The sequence below is a fragment of the Miniopterus schreibersii genome, assembly GCF_964146895.1.
Source record: "Miniopterus schreibersii genome assembly, chromosome: X".
Lineage (NCBI taxonomy): Eukaryota > Metazoa > Chordata > Mammalia > Chiroptera > Miniopteridae > Miniopterus > Miniopterus schreibersii.
This window is the reverse complement of record NC_138104.1, coordinates 93073574-93091950: the sequence shown is the minus strand read 5'-3', so window position 1 is coordinate 93091950 and position 18377 is coordinate 93073574. Positions and strand designations below refer to the sequence as shown.

General features: G+C 41.6%; 1 protein-coding gene across 1 annotated transcript in view; it reads left to right on the top strand.

Annotated features, from left to right (window-relative positions):
* Positions 1–18377, top strand: part of POLA1 (DNA polymerase alpha 1, catalytic subunit) — a 267019-nt gene that overhangs the window by 44942 nt on the left and 203700 nt on the right. The window contains exons 25-26 of the mRNA XM_081126508.1: positions 844–993; positions 1412–1534. Of these exons, the coding sequence (XP_080982634.1) occupies positions 844–993; positions 1412–1534 (273 nt within the window). The remainder of the gene's footprint in view (positions 1–843; positions 994–1411; positions 1535–18377) is intronic.

Here is an 18377-nt window from a genome sequence, read left to right as displayed (position 1 = left end):
TTGCTGTGTATAGATTGGAGTGTGTACCAAGATCTCTTTAATAGGTTTGTTACCATCATTTGCTATATTGGAAAACAATAAGTCCCTGTTACTATTGGAAGATTGCTCATTGGAAGATATTGATCTTTATAAAATTAGATACTTTGTAAAAGCTGGGTTATCAAGTAGCATTGACTTGACAGACTTTAAGCCAGGAGGTTTAATTTTATTTCTGAATCTTTGAAAGGGCAACTTTGCCTGGCTTTTCTTTGCAGTCTGTTAATGGAATTAATGGAGGCTTGAGAGAAATGGTCTAATGCTTTCCCTGCTTTTGCCTGCTGTAAATTGTAATATAAGAAAGCTGCTGGTTGCTTTTCTAGAATGTTGCTATTCTTCTACTGATTGCAAAGCAATTTATAGATAAAAGCTACTACATACATGCTAAGGAATATGTACAGGGGTGGGAAAAAGTAGGTTTACAGTTGTTCATGTGGAAAATAATACAATAATAAATGATACAAGAATAAACTGTTTTGCATACTCATAACTAAACCTATTTTTGCCCACCCCTGTATGTATTAATTTTTAGAAATGTCATGACCTATTTACTGTGTGTTCCAAATTCCTGAAAGAAATTTGCTGGTTCAGTATTTAGACTTTTATTTTTTTTAGTCTAAAACATGTATGGCAGTTGCTATGATTTTCCATAGTTTTAGAAATTCTGTAGCATTTTGTTGAGTAGTACACATGACTTAAAACAGTAGTTTAGTTGCCGGGTTGTTGTTTTTTTTAATCCTGGAGGTCTCTCTTAGTGTTTTTATTTTAAAAAGAAGTTGTCTGAAATTTCTGTTGTGTGTCCATCAGGATGAAGAGCAAGAACAGATCCCTGAGCTGCCAGATCCAGGCTTAGAAATGGGCATTTTGCCCAGAGAGATCCGGAAACTGGTAGAGCGGAGGAAACAAGTCAAACAGCTAATGAAGCAGCAAGATTTAAATCCAGACCTTGTCCTTCAGGTACAGCTTCTCACTAAGAGACATCTGAGTGACAGTCTCAGCTTTTAGAAATTGATTATCTAGGAGTGATTTAAACATGATGCTGTGGGCAAATGCATGTGCCTATTTTACATTTGTGGGTAGGAAACCATTAAAAAAACACACACATGAGAGTGCCTCAGAATGGAAGGTGCCTCTATCTGCAGAGCTGTATCTGAGCAAGATCCTTCTGACTTCGGGAGCTTTGGGGTCTGTATTTTCCTGCTTCTAGGAGGTCAGGGAATCATGGCTCTGGGAGGACAGGTTGGGTGTGTTAAGAGTTCCTTTTTTCAGGGATATTGAGGATTTCTTCTTCTCATTGGTCTTCTAAAAAGACGTTTAATGTAATGCTTAAGCATCTGCAAATATTGTTTGTCTTTTGTCCTTGTATGGCCTGCAGTATGACATTCGACAGAAGGCTTTGAAGCTCACAGCAAACAGTATGTATGGCTGCCTGGGATTTTCCTACAGCAGATTTTACGCCAAACCACTAGCTGCTTTGGTGACATACAAAGGAAGGGAGGTAAGTGGTGTAATATTCACATCTCTAAAAATGAGAGTGTTTTTAACTATGCACGTTATAATGTGGGAGAACCAAGCTTGTTATCTAGTTACACAGATTTAAGTACCCCCTTTTCAGGACAGATTTGAGAGAGAGGAGCTTTTAGATAAGATTCCATTCATTCATCCATTAAGAGAGAGAGAGAGAGAGAGAGTGTGTGTGTGTGTGTGTTTATGTATTTATTGAGTATCTACTATGTACCAGACATTGTTCTAGGCCCTGGGGGTGGAGCGTCGAACAAGACATAAAAAGTCCCTGCATCCGGGGGCTCACATTCTACCAGGGCAGGGGTTGTAGAGGGGCGTGTGGTGGGGATTTAGGGTGGGGAGAGGATAGTTTGGGAAAACAGACTGTAAATAAGTGAATAAATAAATGCAAAAAATAACTAAGAGACTATGATAGAAGTAAATGCTGTGCAGAGAATAAAACAAGGTGGCAGGACAGAGACTGTTAAGCTGGCTAGTTTAGATTGGTTAGGGAAGGCTTCTTTAGGAGGTAACAAGATTGAGACCTAAGTGACATAAGGCTAGTTTTTTGCTGGCGTGTTAGGTTGGAGTGTGGGGGGAAAGGGAGAAATCAAGGAGGACGCCTCCGTGTTTGTCTTCTAGCTGGTTAGCTAGTGGGCCCACGTCCTGAGATGGAGAAAGCTGGGAGAGAGGGACTGAGTTCGGTCTTGGCTGTATTACCTTTGAGAGTTTTAAAGATCCCTAGGATCTGTCGGATGTAGAATTCCACCATTCCAGGAATATATCAAGGCTAGAGTTACGGACTGAGAGTTATTGGCTTTATTTTCTTTTATTCTGTTTTATTTTTTGAATTTATTGGGATGACATTGGTTTGCAAAACCATACAGGTTTCAAGTGTACAGCTCAATAAAGCATCTGCACATTGCATTGTGCACCCATCACCCCAAGCAAAGTCTCTTTGTGTTCCCATTTCCCCCTTCTTTGCCCACCTCCACCTCTCCCCACCCCCTTTCCCTTGTCCAGTAGGATTTTGAGTTTTACTTAATTATAATAAACTTAACTTTAAATAGCCACATGTGGCTAATGGCTGCTCTAGTGGGTAGCACACATCTAACTAGTATGAAGCAAACAGGACGTTCAGAGCCGCTCTTCTGTTGGCAGCCCTGTCTCAGAGGCTTGGCTTCGGGCCCAGGGAGAAAGGGCAGAACATGTATTGGACCCCAGCAACACGTGAGAAGTTTTCGGATGCATTATTTCATTAAAACCCACACGAATCCATTGATACAGATAATAATGTTTCCCTTTTGCAGATGAGAAAGAGGCACAGTCTAATAGGTGACCATTTGGAACTGGAATCCATATCTCCCTGATTGTAAGGCTTTTACATTATTAGGGTTTTCTGCCCCGTCTCGGTATGTCTTTCATGACTGTGCTTCTGCTTTATATTCTACCTCTTGTTCCTGGAAGATCATCTGTTTTGATATTCATCTCAAAACACAGGTCTTTTTTACATGAGAAGATACAAGTGTTTTAGGAGCTAGGTGAAGTGAAGGAAGGATGTTTTCAACTTCTTAGGCTAAGTTTATTTTAAAATTATTTAAATTTTATTTCTGTATATGTATCCAGTGGCTTCTGATAGAATACAATCTTATTTTTGTATTAGGAAATGCACTCACTATGCCCCAACTGAGTGATAATACATGGGTTGACTATTGAGATTGGATCAAGGTTACTCTTAAGTTTCTCACGAGAGGCAATAGTTGACAATTTACTCCCTTGGAGAGTGCTTCTTGCTGTTGGGAAATCCCTGTTGTTACATTTTCTGCATTGGATCAGAAATCCACGTGCTTAAAAGGGCACTGTTGATAATGATAAGCCCCAAATTTGTCCAGTGATCTCCCCCACTCCCCTAATCCACTGTACTTTAAGGGCAATATTTTCATTTAGCTGTATTTTTAACAGGGAGTTTAAACTCAGTTTTTATTTTTCTGTTGTATAAAATATAACAATAACAAATCTTAAAAAAACTGCTTTCCCCACTAAAAAAAAAAAAAAAAAGAATTTCAGACAAATCTAAAAATAGGTGTATATGATTTAAATTCCTGGTTTCTACTTTCCCCCTTTCTCTTTCCCTTTTGCTCCTTCCCACAGATAATAAACACCTGTGGAAAGTGGACCTTTAAAGTAGTGTGAGGTTAATGAGAAATAATAGTGATACAGTTGCTCCTTGGAAATCTTATTCCAGAAGATTCAGAGCGACGTATAGAGATTACTTCCTAAAATAAAAAAGATTGTTAAAATGTTGGTGATAATTATTAGCACTGGCAGAATGAAATATTCTATGTGATAATCTGTCTTTGGGTTTACTAGCATTTTTTATATATGCTATCAGACCTTTGTGAGTTCAAGCATCTCTTGATTATTAGAGAAGCAGGAAGAGATGCGTAAAATGAGAGTCAGTTTGCTGAGATTTTGGGATACCTTTGTAACTTTATCAAACTGGTCTTTTTTTGAAATAAGGTGGAGGGACAAAATAATATAGTAAACTGGTCTGTTTTTGAAATAAGGTGGAGGGACAAAATAATATAGTAACTTGAAGAGCATATAAGTTGTTTCCTTTTATTTGTTTATATTATTATTATTTTTAAATCTTCACCCGAAGATATTTTTTCTATTGCTTTTCAGAGAGAGAGAGAAACATTGATGTGAGAGAGACACATCAGCTGGTTGCCTCCTACACACGCCCCTACCAGGGCTGAGGATCAAGCCTGCAACCAAGGTACGTGCCCTTGGCTGTAATCGAACCCGGGACCCTTCAGTCCGAGGGCCCACGCTCTAACCACTGAGCAAAACTGGCTAGGGCAAGTTGTTTCCTTTTAAAGTCCTTGTAGGATAAATTAGATTAAGGTTCAAGTGGAAATTAATGAGAAAGACACCTGGTAGCATGTCATCTGAAAAGATTATAAAATTTTGCATTTGAATATGGATTAATACACAGTCTGGGGAGGCCTTGAAATGTCACTCCCTTTTTATTTTTAAGTCTATTTTGTGTGTGTTCAGTTTTGTCAGAATCATGCAGCTTTGGCTCTGGTGACCTAATAATTTCTGTAATCAAATGTATTATGGCTGCTAAAGTATTCAGAGTAATTACTAATTGTACTTTTAAAAACAGGTTTATAATAAAAATGCTAACAGTTGTGTCAAATGGACATCAATGTTGTCTTTTCCCAAGTGTGATCTTTCACACTTAAACTCTTCTATGATTTTTAATTGCTCAGTTGTAGAGGATTTAATGGTTAAGGAATTGTATGAGGGACCTCACAGCTTGCAAGCTATTTTTTAAAAAATGAAGTTGACGCTTCCTGAGAAGTAATATGAAAACTTAGTTTATAGACACTCAAAAGTGAACCTGTGTAAATACCATCTGTATTTATGTGTGTTCTCAATGTGTGATAAAGAGGCAAAAAAGATACTGGGCAAGTCGGTAGCACTGAGTGGACATGTATTTTGAACCAAGAAAACAGACTCAGTTGTCTAGTGACTGGCGTGGTAGTTGAAGTGGTTGTTCACTAGATGGCGATAGACACCCTGAGATCATTAATCAATTAAGGGCTTTATTCTGTGAACAATAGTGAAGGCCATTTAGTGACACAAATCTGTCCAAGTTTTTGACTTTTATTAATTTTGAAACTGTTAATAAAGGCCAACACTGGACCAAAGGATTGTGACAATCTAATCTATTTAGTGTTTTAAAAAATGGTTTTTGAATAGTAAGTTTTATTGGTAAGAACAGTCATTTAATGTAATGCAAGCTGATTCTTCCTTCAGATAGCTAATTTCACGCTGGCCGTGGAGCTACAGACATGACTCCCTTGGTCACAGTACCAGTCTAATCTAAAGAGAATTGAAATGATACCTTTTTTTTAAATCCTCACCCCAGGATATGCTTTTATTGATTTTAGAGAGAGAGGAAGGGGGAGACATCGATGTGAGCGAGAAACATCGATCAGTTGCCCCCTGTACGCACCCCGACTGGGGATTGAACCCGCAACCTCTTTTGGTGTGCGGAACGACGCTCCAACCAACCGAGCCACCAGGCCAGGGTGGAATGATTTCGATATATAATTTTGCCTCTTTGAATTTTGGGGGGCTTTTTGAGGACTTGTAAACTTACTGTGTACTTACAAGCATACTTACTGCATAATCCTTAGTGGAGCGGTAATATTTGTCTTTATGGAACAATTAGTACTGACTGACGTTGCTATTGTTTTCTTTCTGCACTCCGTTAGTTCTGTGCCCTTAGAAAACAACTTTTCGTCTGGATTTTTTATTGCTTTTTAAGGTGAACATAGGCTCTAGTGTTTGGGTGTAGAGCCCATGCACTTTCATTTTCTCACCCAGGAGGCTGAAATGAGTCTTGCCAGCCTGCCTGCCATCCAGTTGCAGACTGTCTAGCTTTCAGTTGTGCTCAGAGCTGGAATTTGTACATTCAGGAAATGTATCCAAACCGTTGCATGAGCACATTGCAGCCTGGGCAGGCCTTCCTGGGAGTCTCTTGACGATGTGCTAGCACCTGTCAGGAGCCTTCGGGAATGGCCCTGGGACAGGGAGGAGGGCGGCCTTTAGCCTTTGATGGTGCAAGTGACAAAAGAGACTGAGTGAAGATGGAGAATCTTATAAATAAGTATTAAGGATGTCTTTCGTCTTTATCTGGAAATAGCCCAAATTTTCAGTTTTCCAATCTTTTTTCTTGAAAATCCTAGTTTAAAAAAAAAAAAAAAAGAAATAAAATATAAGGACAACTAAAGACCCTTTCCCCCCACCATTGCTTATTTCTTTCTCATCTTCTTCAGTTAACTGCTCTCTCAGGCTTGGTAGTGTCCTTTTGCTTGGTTTTTTGCTTTTACAATAAACGCGTCCCTGGACATGTGGTGCATTAAAAGTTTTTACCATTTCCATGTCATGCTGTACATTTTTTTCAGTTTGCCAAAAACAAAAAGCAGGGGGGGAACCCTACTTTATGTTACCACATTTTAAGTGTATCCATGTTGCTACATTTTGAGATTTCATTTATTCGTGTTACCTGTTGTGTAATATTTCAGTGAATAAATTCAGCACAGCATATTTTTGTTCTGCCATTGTCTACATTTTTAGGTTTCCAAGTGTATACTTGTTTTAGTTTTTTGCTATTGCCAACAGTGCTGCAGTAGACAGTGCCACACATGCAAGAGTTTTGCTAGTGTGTTACTAGGCATAGAGTTTGCACATCTGCAAGAAGTATGTGACATTGATAAGAACAATCATTTAATTTATTACAGGAAGCTAATTCTTTCAAATTGCTAAATTATATCCATGGCCATGGGGCTATAATACATGACTCCCTCAGTCACTGCATCAGAGGTTAATTTAAGACTAAATTGGAGGAGAAAATATCCAAGAGGGTGGAGTATGTGGAAACTGCTGCACTCCCCTCTTCCCATGACCACATCAAAGTTACAACTAAATTATAGAAAATAAATCAACAATGATTTTTATATATAATTTTGCCTCTTTGAATTTGTTTATTTTTCTATCGAGGGGTTTTAAACTTACTCTATACTTGTAAAGATACTCATTGCATAATACTTAGTGTTTCACTTCTTGTTAGCACTTGTTATGGTCAGAATTTTTAATTTCTGCCATTCTTGTGAGTGTGAAATGGTATCTCATTGTGATTTTAATTTACATTTCTCTAAGTATCAGTTAAGTTGAGCATCTTTTCGTGTGTTTTAGCTCTTCAGTTTTCTTGTGTGAATTGCCTATATGCACATATATGTCCTATTTCATTGGATTGTATTTCTCAGTATTTCTTCTTATTCAAAGTCTAATTCTTTCTTGGTCCTTTGTGTTGTAAATTTCTTTTAGCCTGTGGCTTATCCTTTAACTTTATTTGTGGTATTTCATTGTGCAGAAGTTTTTTATTTTAATGCCAAATATTTGATTTGTCCCTCCTGTACACTATATGTTTTTCTCCTTAAGAAATCTTTCCCTCCTCCAATGACATAGACATTCTCTCTTGTTTTCTTCTAAAAGTTGCCAGGTTTGGCCTTTCTCACTGTTTAATCCTTCTGGAAATTGTCTTCAGGGATGGTGTAAGCTAGGAATATACTTGTATTTGCCTATTTGCTTCCTGTGGAGTTGTTGGATCTGTCCCTCTACTCTAGGGGTTGACAAATTATAATCCATTGGCTAACTCCTACCCACTGCCTGTTGTTGTTATCTTTTTTTTTAATCCTCATGTGAGGATTTTTTTTTTTTTATTAATGAGAGAGAGAGAGAGAGAGAGAGAGAGAGAGGAAGAGAGGGAGAGAGAAACATTGATTGGTTGCCTCCTGTACACGCCCCGTCGGGGATTGAACCTGTTTTGCAACCTAGGTATGTGCCCTGACCAGGAATCAAACACACCACCTTGTGGTGTACCACCTGGCCAGGGCTCCTCTGCCTGGTTTTTAAAATAAAATTTTATTGGGACACAGCCACACCTGTTTGTTTATGGCTGCATTTGTGCTGTGTTACAGCGGCGGAGTTGATGAGTGGCCACAGAGACCGAATGACCTGCAAAGCCTAAAACGTGTACTTTCTGGTCCTTCACACAAAAGTGTGTGGACCTCTTGTCTATAAGAGAGTCCCGTATAATAGAAAAGTCACTCGTTTCTAACAGCTTTAGTCGTAGTAGGTGAAATATAGAGGAAATTACACTGAAGGAAGGAAAACATCTTCTGGACATTTAAAAAATATATAGATTTTGATGTTTTACTTGCTCTGGATTGTCATATGAGAACTTCTCACAACCCAAGTAGAGCAAAAGGAAGGTCTGAATCCTCTGAAGTTGTATGCAACAATTTTTCTTTTTTAAAAAATTTATGTATGCAACATTTTATGTGTCTGTGCATATGTGTACTGGGGGGGGGGGCGGTGCGTATAGCATTTAAGAAATTCTCAAAGGGGACCGTGATGCAAAAATGGCAAAGAACTGCTGGTTCTTATATTTCCCTTCTTCCCTTTCCTTTTGTAGTTTGAGGGAAGACTTCAGCCTTAAAAATGTGTGCTTTTTTCACCTAAAACATGGCAGTATGAAGAATTTTCTTGCCAGACCAGATCCATGGAAACTGGGTGGGTGGTAGGAGGGAAGAGCTCTGATTCTGTCTCCAGAATTTTAATAGCCACCATTAAAACTACTTTTAACTTCAGCTGACCTACTAACATTTTGATTTTTTTTTTTTAATATAAGAAGAAAATTTAAGGATGAAATTTAGGTTTAGTATATTTTTGCAGAATATATTTTATGTTAAAAAAAAAAAGCAATACCCTTTTTCAGTCATCACAGATTACTTGTCACTTTTGAAGTTGTTTATATTATAAAATTCTAAACCAGAGAAACTTTTATCCCCTTTTTATTGTTGTATTTCAGGGATGTTTGAGTTCTAAATTCTTTGCAGTTCTTCAAAACTGCTAACACATACTATTCAGCTTTATTAATTCACATCCGGAATTTGTGGTAATTCAGATGAAATGAGTTGAAATTTTTCATAGTACAAATTTTTCCTGTGACCTTTTCTTTTTTTCTCAATGAGTTATAGTTGACATACAACATTTTATTACTTTTAGGTATACAACATAATGATTTGATATTTGTATACAGTGTGAGATGATCATCACAATAATTCTAGTTCCCATTCATCACCATACTTCATAACACAAATTAATAGTTATTTTTGAGCTTAGGTTCTTTTCACATACATTTAAGTTCTGTAGAAACACTTATTTCCAGTCAAATAAGTGGTATCTTAACTGCAGGTCATGTATAATGGTGAACTTTTACTAACTAGCATCTATATTTTCTTGTCCATTTGTCTGTATCCTTTCTGAAAATTGATGAAAGTAACGTTGGTAAATATAAAGATAAGATGATGATGCACTAATTTGGAAATACCCCATGGAAGTCCGGTCCAAATTATGTTAACGTAAACATTCAATAATTTGAGGGAAATGCGATGACAAAAATTTCAAGTATGTAGAATAATTTATGCTTTAGTAACACAAGGTTGCAGCTAGAGAGGTAAGTGAGTTACACTTAGGCTTTCTTTGAATTACTCTACATACTTGAAAACATTGGCATATTTATTTCAAAGTAGCCAAAACTTTAGACCTTTAAAATAAATTCAGAATGACCTTATCCTTATTAGTTGGAAACTAGCACCTCCTAGATGCCTGGAAATCTGCCTCTGTGTGCTCTTTTGGATTTTGGACGTTGAAAGGTAGAGGTTTAGGAGGACACAAGGCTATTGATGTTAGACGTGGCTGGGTCAAGTCCTGCCTGTGAAATGAGCTGGGGTCCGTGAGCGTATGAGAGGAATGTATTTACATACTTTCTTGTTTACCCATTCACATTTACATACAAGGAGATATTTACGTACTTTCTTGTTTATCTATGCATATTTACCGGAATTTTGGAATGGTTGCCTTACCTTTGTCTTACCTGAACTTTGGGGAATCCAGGGAAGAGCCCCTTTGCCCTGATAATACAAGTTTTTGTACCACTGGGTGTCAGTGGCAGGAACAGCTGGTCCTGGGGCTGTGGGCTGGCCTCCCCCGTCTCTCAGCATCTTAGTGCTAACCTTAAATTGCCAGGGTTTATTTTGTCAAGGGAAGTGGAATTTTCTTATTCTCAATCTAAATTAGAGCCCTTTTTTTAAGCCCACACATTGGATGTTTTGTTACTAGGTTTTGGAACGGGTCTGCATACACGAGTATGAACCCTTAAAAATGTCTCTCTCTATTACCCAAACTAAAGGAAAGAGAGGCCTACAGCCTCAGATCGTTCCTGCACGCTCTGGTCTCCGCTTCCTTTCCATTGTCAGGGATCGCGTTGCACACATTTTGGTGTTGCACGCAGGTGGGCACGCGTTTGCTGGAAGCCCAGGAGCACGCCGGCCCACTTTGCACGGCTTTAGGCGGGTGGATGTGAGGGAGATGACTTTCCTAAAAGAGGACCTTCATATTTAAGCCCATTTCGGGTGCATAAGAATGGCCTGGAGACTCGGGACAAGAAGAGGATACGTTGCACGTTTTTACTAGGCACTCTTATTTAGGAAGGCAGGTGGTATTTGTGCCTCGATATTTTGCCCATTTAATTTCTGAAACCTCTGGTAATGTGGCTGAAGATGAGCTAAGTCCCATCAGGCTGACCTTGGGTCAGCGCGAGGGTCTCTGCCGAGACAGAGTAAGTGTCACTACTCCGACTCAAATAACAAACCGAGCCCTGGAAATCTCTCCCTTTCTTCCCAGCGCTCCCCGAACGAGGGGCTTTCTGTTAACCCCGGCGCATTCCTCTTTCTGCGCGTGTGAACATCTTATATAAACCTGTTTTGGTGTGTGTTTCTTTTTCACAAGCCGCGTGTTATTTGACAGGTGTTCTAAAGCTCCCTGCTTTGGCAGGGGACCAAGATGACAGAGCAGTAATGCTTTGGAAAGTGCCATTCCCTCCTTGTTAAGAGACAAAAAGAAAAGTGTGAATTTATTAACCACTATTCATCAGTGGCGAAGAAATTGGAGTAAGGTTTAATTGTCTGGTTCTACAGTCAGTCTGCATAGGTAATTTCCTGGATAACACTGTTCTTAAGGAAAGGGGTAAATATCACATAACTTTTCTTTTTTGTCCCATGTCCTCCTTCCCCTCTTCACAAATTGCGGGTGTAGGTAGATGGAAGAGAAGGGATCGCTGCAAAACCCAAATATTGACCTTTTCTCTCTTTTTCCCTTTCCTCATCTGCCCAGGTGATAAATTTGTGGGAGACATGGTCGCACCTGGAAGCCTTGCAGATTTCCCATCCCCCAAATGCTCAGCTGCCTCAGTGTTTGAATCTGATAGTGTGCAGCATGTCACCGCACTGTCTCCTCACTTCAGCCATTCTGGGCACATTTATTGCTAATTGGAAGAGCCTGCTTTCGGCAGCCTGGGCCGTCTGGTGGCTTGAGCATACTTTTCACAACAGCACAGTCAGATCCTTTAAAGCCACATGCATCTCAAGTTTAAAAACAAAACAAGCTGGTGGGGTTTATTATGGCTCAGGACTGGTTAACTGAGGGAAGACTAATAGAATTAGTGCCTTCTGTTTGTATATCGTCATTTCAGTAGGCAGCGTGAGCCTGTGTCAATTTGCCATATCATAAATACTGTGTTAAATTACCGCGAGCTGAGTTTGGTAAGTCGTGGGAGTTTTGGAAGGCGGGGAGAAGGGCTTTATGTATGTGTCTATGTGTTAAGAAGCTGTTTGATTTTAAGCCAGGGATTCCTGAGCCCTGTAGTCATCGTTTTAGACATCTTATACCTACTTTGAAATTGAGTGCCAGCGTCGGGTTGTACAGCTGTCCTTGTTTCCTTTTATTATTAATTTTTGTGGTTGAATTGGTTTGTGTCCCTTTCAAACTTGAATGTATTAGAGTCTCAAAATTTAAAACTTTACTTTGAAAATAAATTCCCTCCCTCTTTTAAAAAGCCAAATGAATTAAAATATGACTAAAGTGAATCTCTACTTGCATTAAAAAAAAACACAAACCACACAGCAGAGCATGAGTGATTTCCAGAAATGGTTTATGTGCCATATTTGGCATTACTAATTCTTTTGCAGGTTTGGGTTTAGTTTCCTATTGCCTATTTTTATTGGCTTTGTTGTTTTACATTTAACAAAAGATTTGTTATTTTGAGGCTAGTGATGAGATTTTTTTTTGCCTTAGGGCTGAGAGTTAAGTGGGGATGGGAGTGGAGCAAAGATGTTAGGTTTCTGTCATAATTTGGAGTGTCAGACATTTGGCTATATTTATTTCAGGGACTTTTCACCCTTGCTGACTTAACCACAGACTCTATTTTCTGCCCTGTGCAGGAGGGTGGTGTGCCTTCCACAGGCAGGGAGGAGTGGGGGTGATGGGGGCACTTGGGGGAAGGAATAAGCTCACAGACTATTAATAATGTGCATTGTTCTTAGGCCACATGTAACATTTCTGTGCTCTGGCCAACAGGGTAGGGTGTAAGTTCTATTTAAATTGGACTGCATGGCATGATGCGATGGACAGCTAATAATTGAATGAAAGGAAAAATCCGGGTATTTCTTTAATGGTGTACTGACAGGGCAGAAAAAAATAACTTGTTTTCAGAAGTTTGGCTAAGAGCAGGTGAATATATTTAATTCAGTTACTGAGTCTTGCCTCATAGCCAGAAATCCTTTAAGTAATATTTGCCGAGTATGTACCATGGAGGGAAATGGAGACAAATGACATTGCTCGTGACCTGCAGGCTTGAGATGAAAACCTTAGGGTAACGACTCCAGTAAAACTAGAGCTAGAGCTTGGAAGGCCAAACTGGTGGTTACATACTAGTAAACAAGAATCTTTAGTAGGCACAAAAACACATGGAAAAGCGTGAGAAAGCCTGGACTGGAAACCAAGGGCACCATGCTCACCCATGTGCTTGTTGCTTTGTGTGGCTTTGAGCAAGTCTGTCACCTCAAGCCTCTGTGTTTTCACTTGTTGGAGGGCGCTAGATGACGGTGACTACTGTTGAGCTCCAGTTACAAGCACCTAATGTAAGAAAGCTTGTATACTACTATTTTTCCTGATAACCCAGAGGATGCATTCGTGTGAGGTGCCAAGCCCCTAGGTGTCGGGCATGGTGTTGGTGTGTTGGGGGAAACAGTGGTAAGTTTACGTATTCAAGGACCTTGTCCTCATGGAGTTTTCAGTATGGTAGGTGAGAGCCATTAAGCAAATAGTCAAATGAATGATCAGGCCATTCCAAAAGAAAATAAGTGCTAAGAAAGGGCACAGGAATTTCCGAGTACTGATAACAGGCCCTGTGAAGAATCGAAGCACCTAGACTGAAGAATCAGGTTTCCTGAGCCAGTCACACTAGAGCTGAGATCTGGAAAGTGCACGGGAGTCAGTTGGCTAAAGGGCTGCAGGGCTAAGCATTCCAGGGTGAGAGAGGACACGTGCAGAGGTCCTGTGGCAAGTGGAAGTGTTGGGTGGTCAAGGAACCGAGGGAAGGCTGCTGTAGCTGGAGTGTGGAAAGGAAGGGGAGAGTGCCCGGGACACACCGTGCAGGCCTTGTGGGCCTGTTGAGCGGGGGTGGCCATTAGCGGGTCCTATGTGGGGCTGGAGGGATTGGCTGCCACTTGCATTTTGAGGTCATTCTGGCTGAGGGGGCTGGAGGGGTCAGAATAGATGAGTGGAATGATTTGGTAGGCTCCTATTAAAGTATTCCAGACACGCGATGGTAGTAGCTTGGCTGGTGTGGTGGCAGTCAGAAGAGGGAGGACAGGGACTTGAGAGGGATGTAAGCGGGGGGAAAATCAGCGGAAGCGCTGGTAGATTGGCTAGGGCTTAGCAGGGAAAGTGTCAGGGACAACTGTCTGAGCAGGTAGGCGGACGGGGTACCTTCCGTCGAGGTGAAGGGCACCGGAAGGTGACCGGGTTTGGGGCTGGGAAGGGGAAGATGAGCGGTTCCATCTAGGACATGTTCATTTTGAGGTGGCAGGATACAGATTTGGGAGTCATTGGTGTACTGGGGTGAATGAAGCCACGGACTTGGCCGAGGTTACTTCAGGGGAACGGAGAGAGTGGAAGGAGAAGTGGCTGAAGGGTCTGGCCTGAAGGATCCCCAGCATGAGGCCTTGGCGAAGGAGGAGGGGTTTGAAAAGCTGTCTGCAGAGGAGCCAGAAGGAGAGTAGGAACGCGTGGTGTGGTGGCCGAGCGTGTCGGGACAGTGGGTGACTGTCAGGAAGAGGCGCTGACGGAAGGTTTGAAAATTTTCATTGAACTTTGGGACGTGAAGGGGATTGCTGGCTTCAGCTGGCGCTCTGCGTGCGGCGACGGTGGCGAGGCGGGATTGCTGTAGGTGGACCATGCATTCCCGCGTTGATGGGTGAGGGGTTCGAGGCATGGAGACGAGCTTGCGAAACAGCCCAGCTGCGGGCAGACCTGGATCCAGGCTGGGCCTGGGGCCCTCGCGCTCCTGCTCTCACAGGTCTCCCTACGGCCTCCAGCCCACTGGCCTCCCGGGTACGGCCCGGGGAAGCGCTGCCTGACTCTGCTTTCCCTGGTTGCTTAACCTCAGCCTCAGCTTCACTTTTGGTAACGGTAACTACCCAGCGGGGTTGTTGGGAGAATTAAATGAGAGGATGTGTGCTAAGGCCTTGATACAGTCGTAATTAGCACTCCGTAAATGTTAGCTAAAAACAAAACACCTTGTGCTGTCGTGTCCGCCCTACCTTCAGAGCCTCGCTTTGCCAGATCAGGTTCTACTTTGGGTTTCTGCTTGGCCGTTTCTCCTGCCTTTCCTGCCTTTCCTGCCTTTGTCTGCCTTTGTCTGCCTTTCCTGCCTTTCCTGCCTTTGTCTGCCTTTCCTGCCTTTCCTGCCTTTCCTGCCTTTCCTGCATTTGTCTGCCTTTCCTGCCTTTCCTGCCTTTCCTGCCTTTGTCTGCCTTTCCTGCCTTTCCTGCCTTTGTCTGCCTGCACCAGTTTCTGTGCTGTCTCTTAATCACTCTCAAAGCTCACTTGCCCTGACTGACTGATTTAACCTGACCTCCCTCCCTGTTTCACAAAATGGCCTCAGCTTATATTTACATTCATTTATCCTTGAGTTGGATAAGTTTGTTCATCCACTTTTACTAAATGGACTTGGGGACCTGGAGTGTTTTTTCATGTCCTTCAGCAGCATCTAGTTCTGGGCACACAGTGTCAAGCGCTAAGTATTTTTATCATATTTAGGGAATAGTTGTCTTATCACTTCTTACCCAGTCCTAAGATCCAGTTAGGTAAGTCTTGCCAGCCTTACCTTCAGGATGTTTAGATTCATCCATTTTGCTCCATTCCCGCTGCCGCCCCCTACTCAGTTCAGACCACCGTTGTGTCTGGCCGGAATCGCCACAGCAGCCTCCCTTTGGCATCTCCCTTCCACCCTTGCTCCTTCTAACGCATTCTCTACAAAGCAGGTAGTCTCTATATTTAACACATGATTGCATCGGTTGTTTCCAGTGGCTTCCCTTCTCAGTTCACTTTGGCCTCACGGTCCTGTGTACTGCCGACCCACTGCCTTTCCCAGCCCTGCTTTGGTCCAGCCCCACGGGCCCCCATTTTCTTTTAGTTCCACACACGGGTTCAGTTCTCTGCTTCCACAGGGCCCTTGTGCATCTGGGCCCCTCTGCCTGGAACACTCCTCCCCAGGCTTAATGTAGGGTTGCATTTCTCTCTGTTCAGGACTCAGCTTATATGACTTTGGCAAGGCCTTCCCTCACTCCTCTACCTAAATAGGTCCATCCACCCCACCTCCACCTCTCATTTTTAAATTAAAAAATTTTTTCTCCATTATTTTTAAAATATATATATTTATTGATTTCAGAGAGAGGAAGGGAAAGGGGGGAGAGAGAGAAACATCAATGATGAGAGAGTCATTGATTGGCTGCCTCCTGCACGCCCCCCACTGGGGGTGGAGCCCGCAACCCCGGCATGTGCCCTGACCGGGAATACAACTGTGATTTCCTAGACCCTGGGTCGATGCTCAACCACTGGGCCACGCCCAGCTGGGCTCCATTATTTTTATAGAGTAAAATAGCCACCTTCCAGAACTAATATATGTGAAGATATTGTCATAACTGCTTCAGATTTTCTTTAAATCAAAGGAAGCCTTACTGATAATGTCCTCTGTGTACCCTTCCCAGTCTCCTCTTTCCCTCTCCAGTGGCAGCTCCTGTTGTGAAGTTGATATGTATCCTTCCTTTTTGTAGGCCCCCCCCTTTTTTTACACCCTTTATGCCCCTTTAATTTATGTAAATGATACTTCACACTTGAGTTTACACCTTGTTTTTTCTCCCAACGTTATGTTTTTGAACTATAGCCATGTTGATACATATAGATCTGATCATTCCATTTCGGCTGCTCTATAGTATTACATCATATGAATGCTCTGCTGTTTATTTCTCCATTTCTCTAATGACGGTCACTCAGGCTGTCGGGTTTTCGCTGTTATGAAAAGTAGACATTTCTGTATGTGTGTGAGTTTCTCTGCCGTGATCTTTTCTTTCTCAGCACCGTTTCATCCCATTGTGTACTGACTTATTTCTTTATGTTCATATTCCTCTTCCTCTTTAGACTATGAGCTCCATTAGGGTAGGGGGTTTATTTTAGTCACCCCTAAATACGCAGCACCTAGCACGCACCTTGGCGTATAGTAGGTACTTGGTTGACATTTGTTGCATTAGTTCAGCTGTCTGCCTTCTGTCTGTCTTGTATACTTTGTCCCTTTGGTTTTTGAACTTGGGTTTTCAGAGTTTGGAAGAAAGGTGAAAATTGATGAAATGAGTTGCCAAATCCTGTGGGTAGTGAGCGCAGGTGATTGGGTGAATCTGGCACAGAAAGGAGCTAAAGAGAAACAAAGCTTTAAATAACTTGCTTTGGATTAAACTCTTTTTCATCCCAGAATTTGGAGGTGAAGGATGGCATGGAGGCACATGGACTAGTTTAGGTTATTAAAGGGGCTGGTAGATCAGCTGTGGTCTGCTTCCATATCTGTAGCATTATGTATTATTACAGAACTATGGAGGGGTGAGGGGATTTTGTATTTATTTCCTGAAATCATTTTATTTGAAAGTTAGAAGATAAAGAACTACTCTTCCATCTCTTTTTGGAGTAGGACTTGTGGTAGGCATAGGGGACAGAGGCTGTAGGTAAAGAGACGTGAGAGGAAACTAGACTGTTGATATTTGAAGCACAATTAGTTAAATCACTAATATTTTAAAATTCTCATTTTTATTAGGGTTCACTGAATCAGTGCATGCGTTCTGTGCTTTGTTTGGTTTTTGAAACTGTTAAATGTTTCTTTACCACCACAGACTTCAGATTTAACTATTTGATGTTCACATACTGAATTCCCATTGAGAGAGGCAAGAGCAACTCGTAGTAGCAAACATTTATCTGCACCTCTCCGCTGTCCTTAAAGCAGAGATTGCTTCTGTAACCATAGCTTTGGCCTTATTTCTAGTACAGGGCATCTCATTTCGCCCTCCAGGAGCCCATGCAAACCATTTGCTGATAGATCGAATCACTGTAAACTATGTTTGGAGGTATTTATTAGAAGGGAAAGTACAGCTGTACTTAAGTCCTATGCTAATGCCTCCTAATCTATTCTCTTCCAGTTTAGCGTCTGTTGGTTCTGTTCTCCCCCGCTCAGTTCATTGTGGCGCATGTGACTGGCTCTCGACGGAGGCTGGGTAACAGTTATTCTGAACTTCCAAAGAGAATTAGGACCTGGTCTCCCTTTCCCCTCTGTGTGTCAGCAGTGAATCGTTAGACACACGATTAGGTCGATTAGGGAGAATGATAGCCGTGTGGAGTAAGCATTTAGTGCTTGCCAGACACCGTTCTCAGCACGTTATATGAACGGGAAAGCCCCACTACAGCAGATGAACTGAATTTTAAAAATGTTTTTCCAGTCGCATAAAATGTAGGAGTCATGTTGCTGTGAGGTTTATGAAAAATAGTGTTTTTCAATTTGTTTTCTAGTGGCTGTGTGTGTGGGGGGTGGCATGGAGGAGAAAATGTTTTCATTTATTAGATGCATAGAAATGTGCTGAACTAAAAAAGTCTAGATGGTCATGGGCCTAGTTATTTCCTAACATCCTGCCTGCTCCCGTGCGCGGGGCTGGGTGGAGGCCGGCAGCCAGTCCTCTGTCCAGTTAGCCCCGGGCTCTCCCACTCGTGAGGCAGGTTAGCGTGGGGGTTTCTGTTACCATCTCCATTTTATAGGC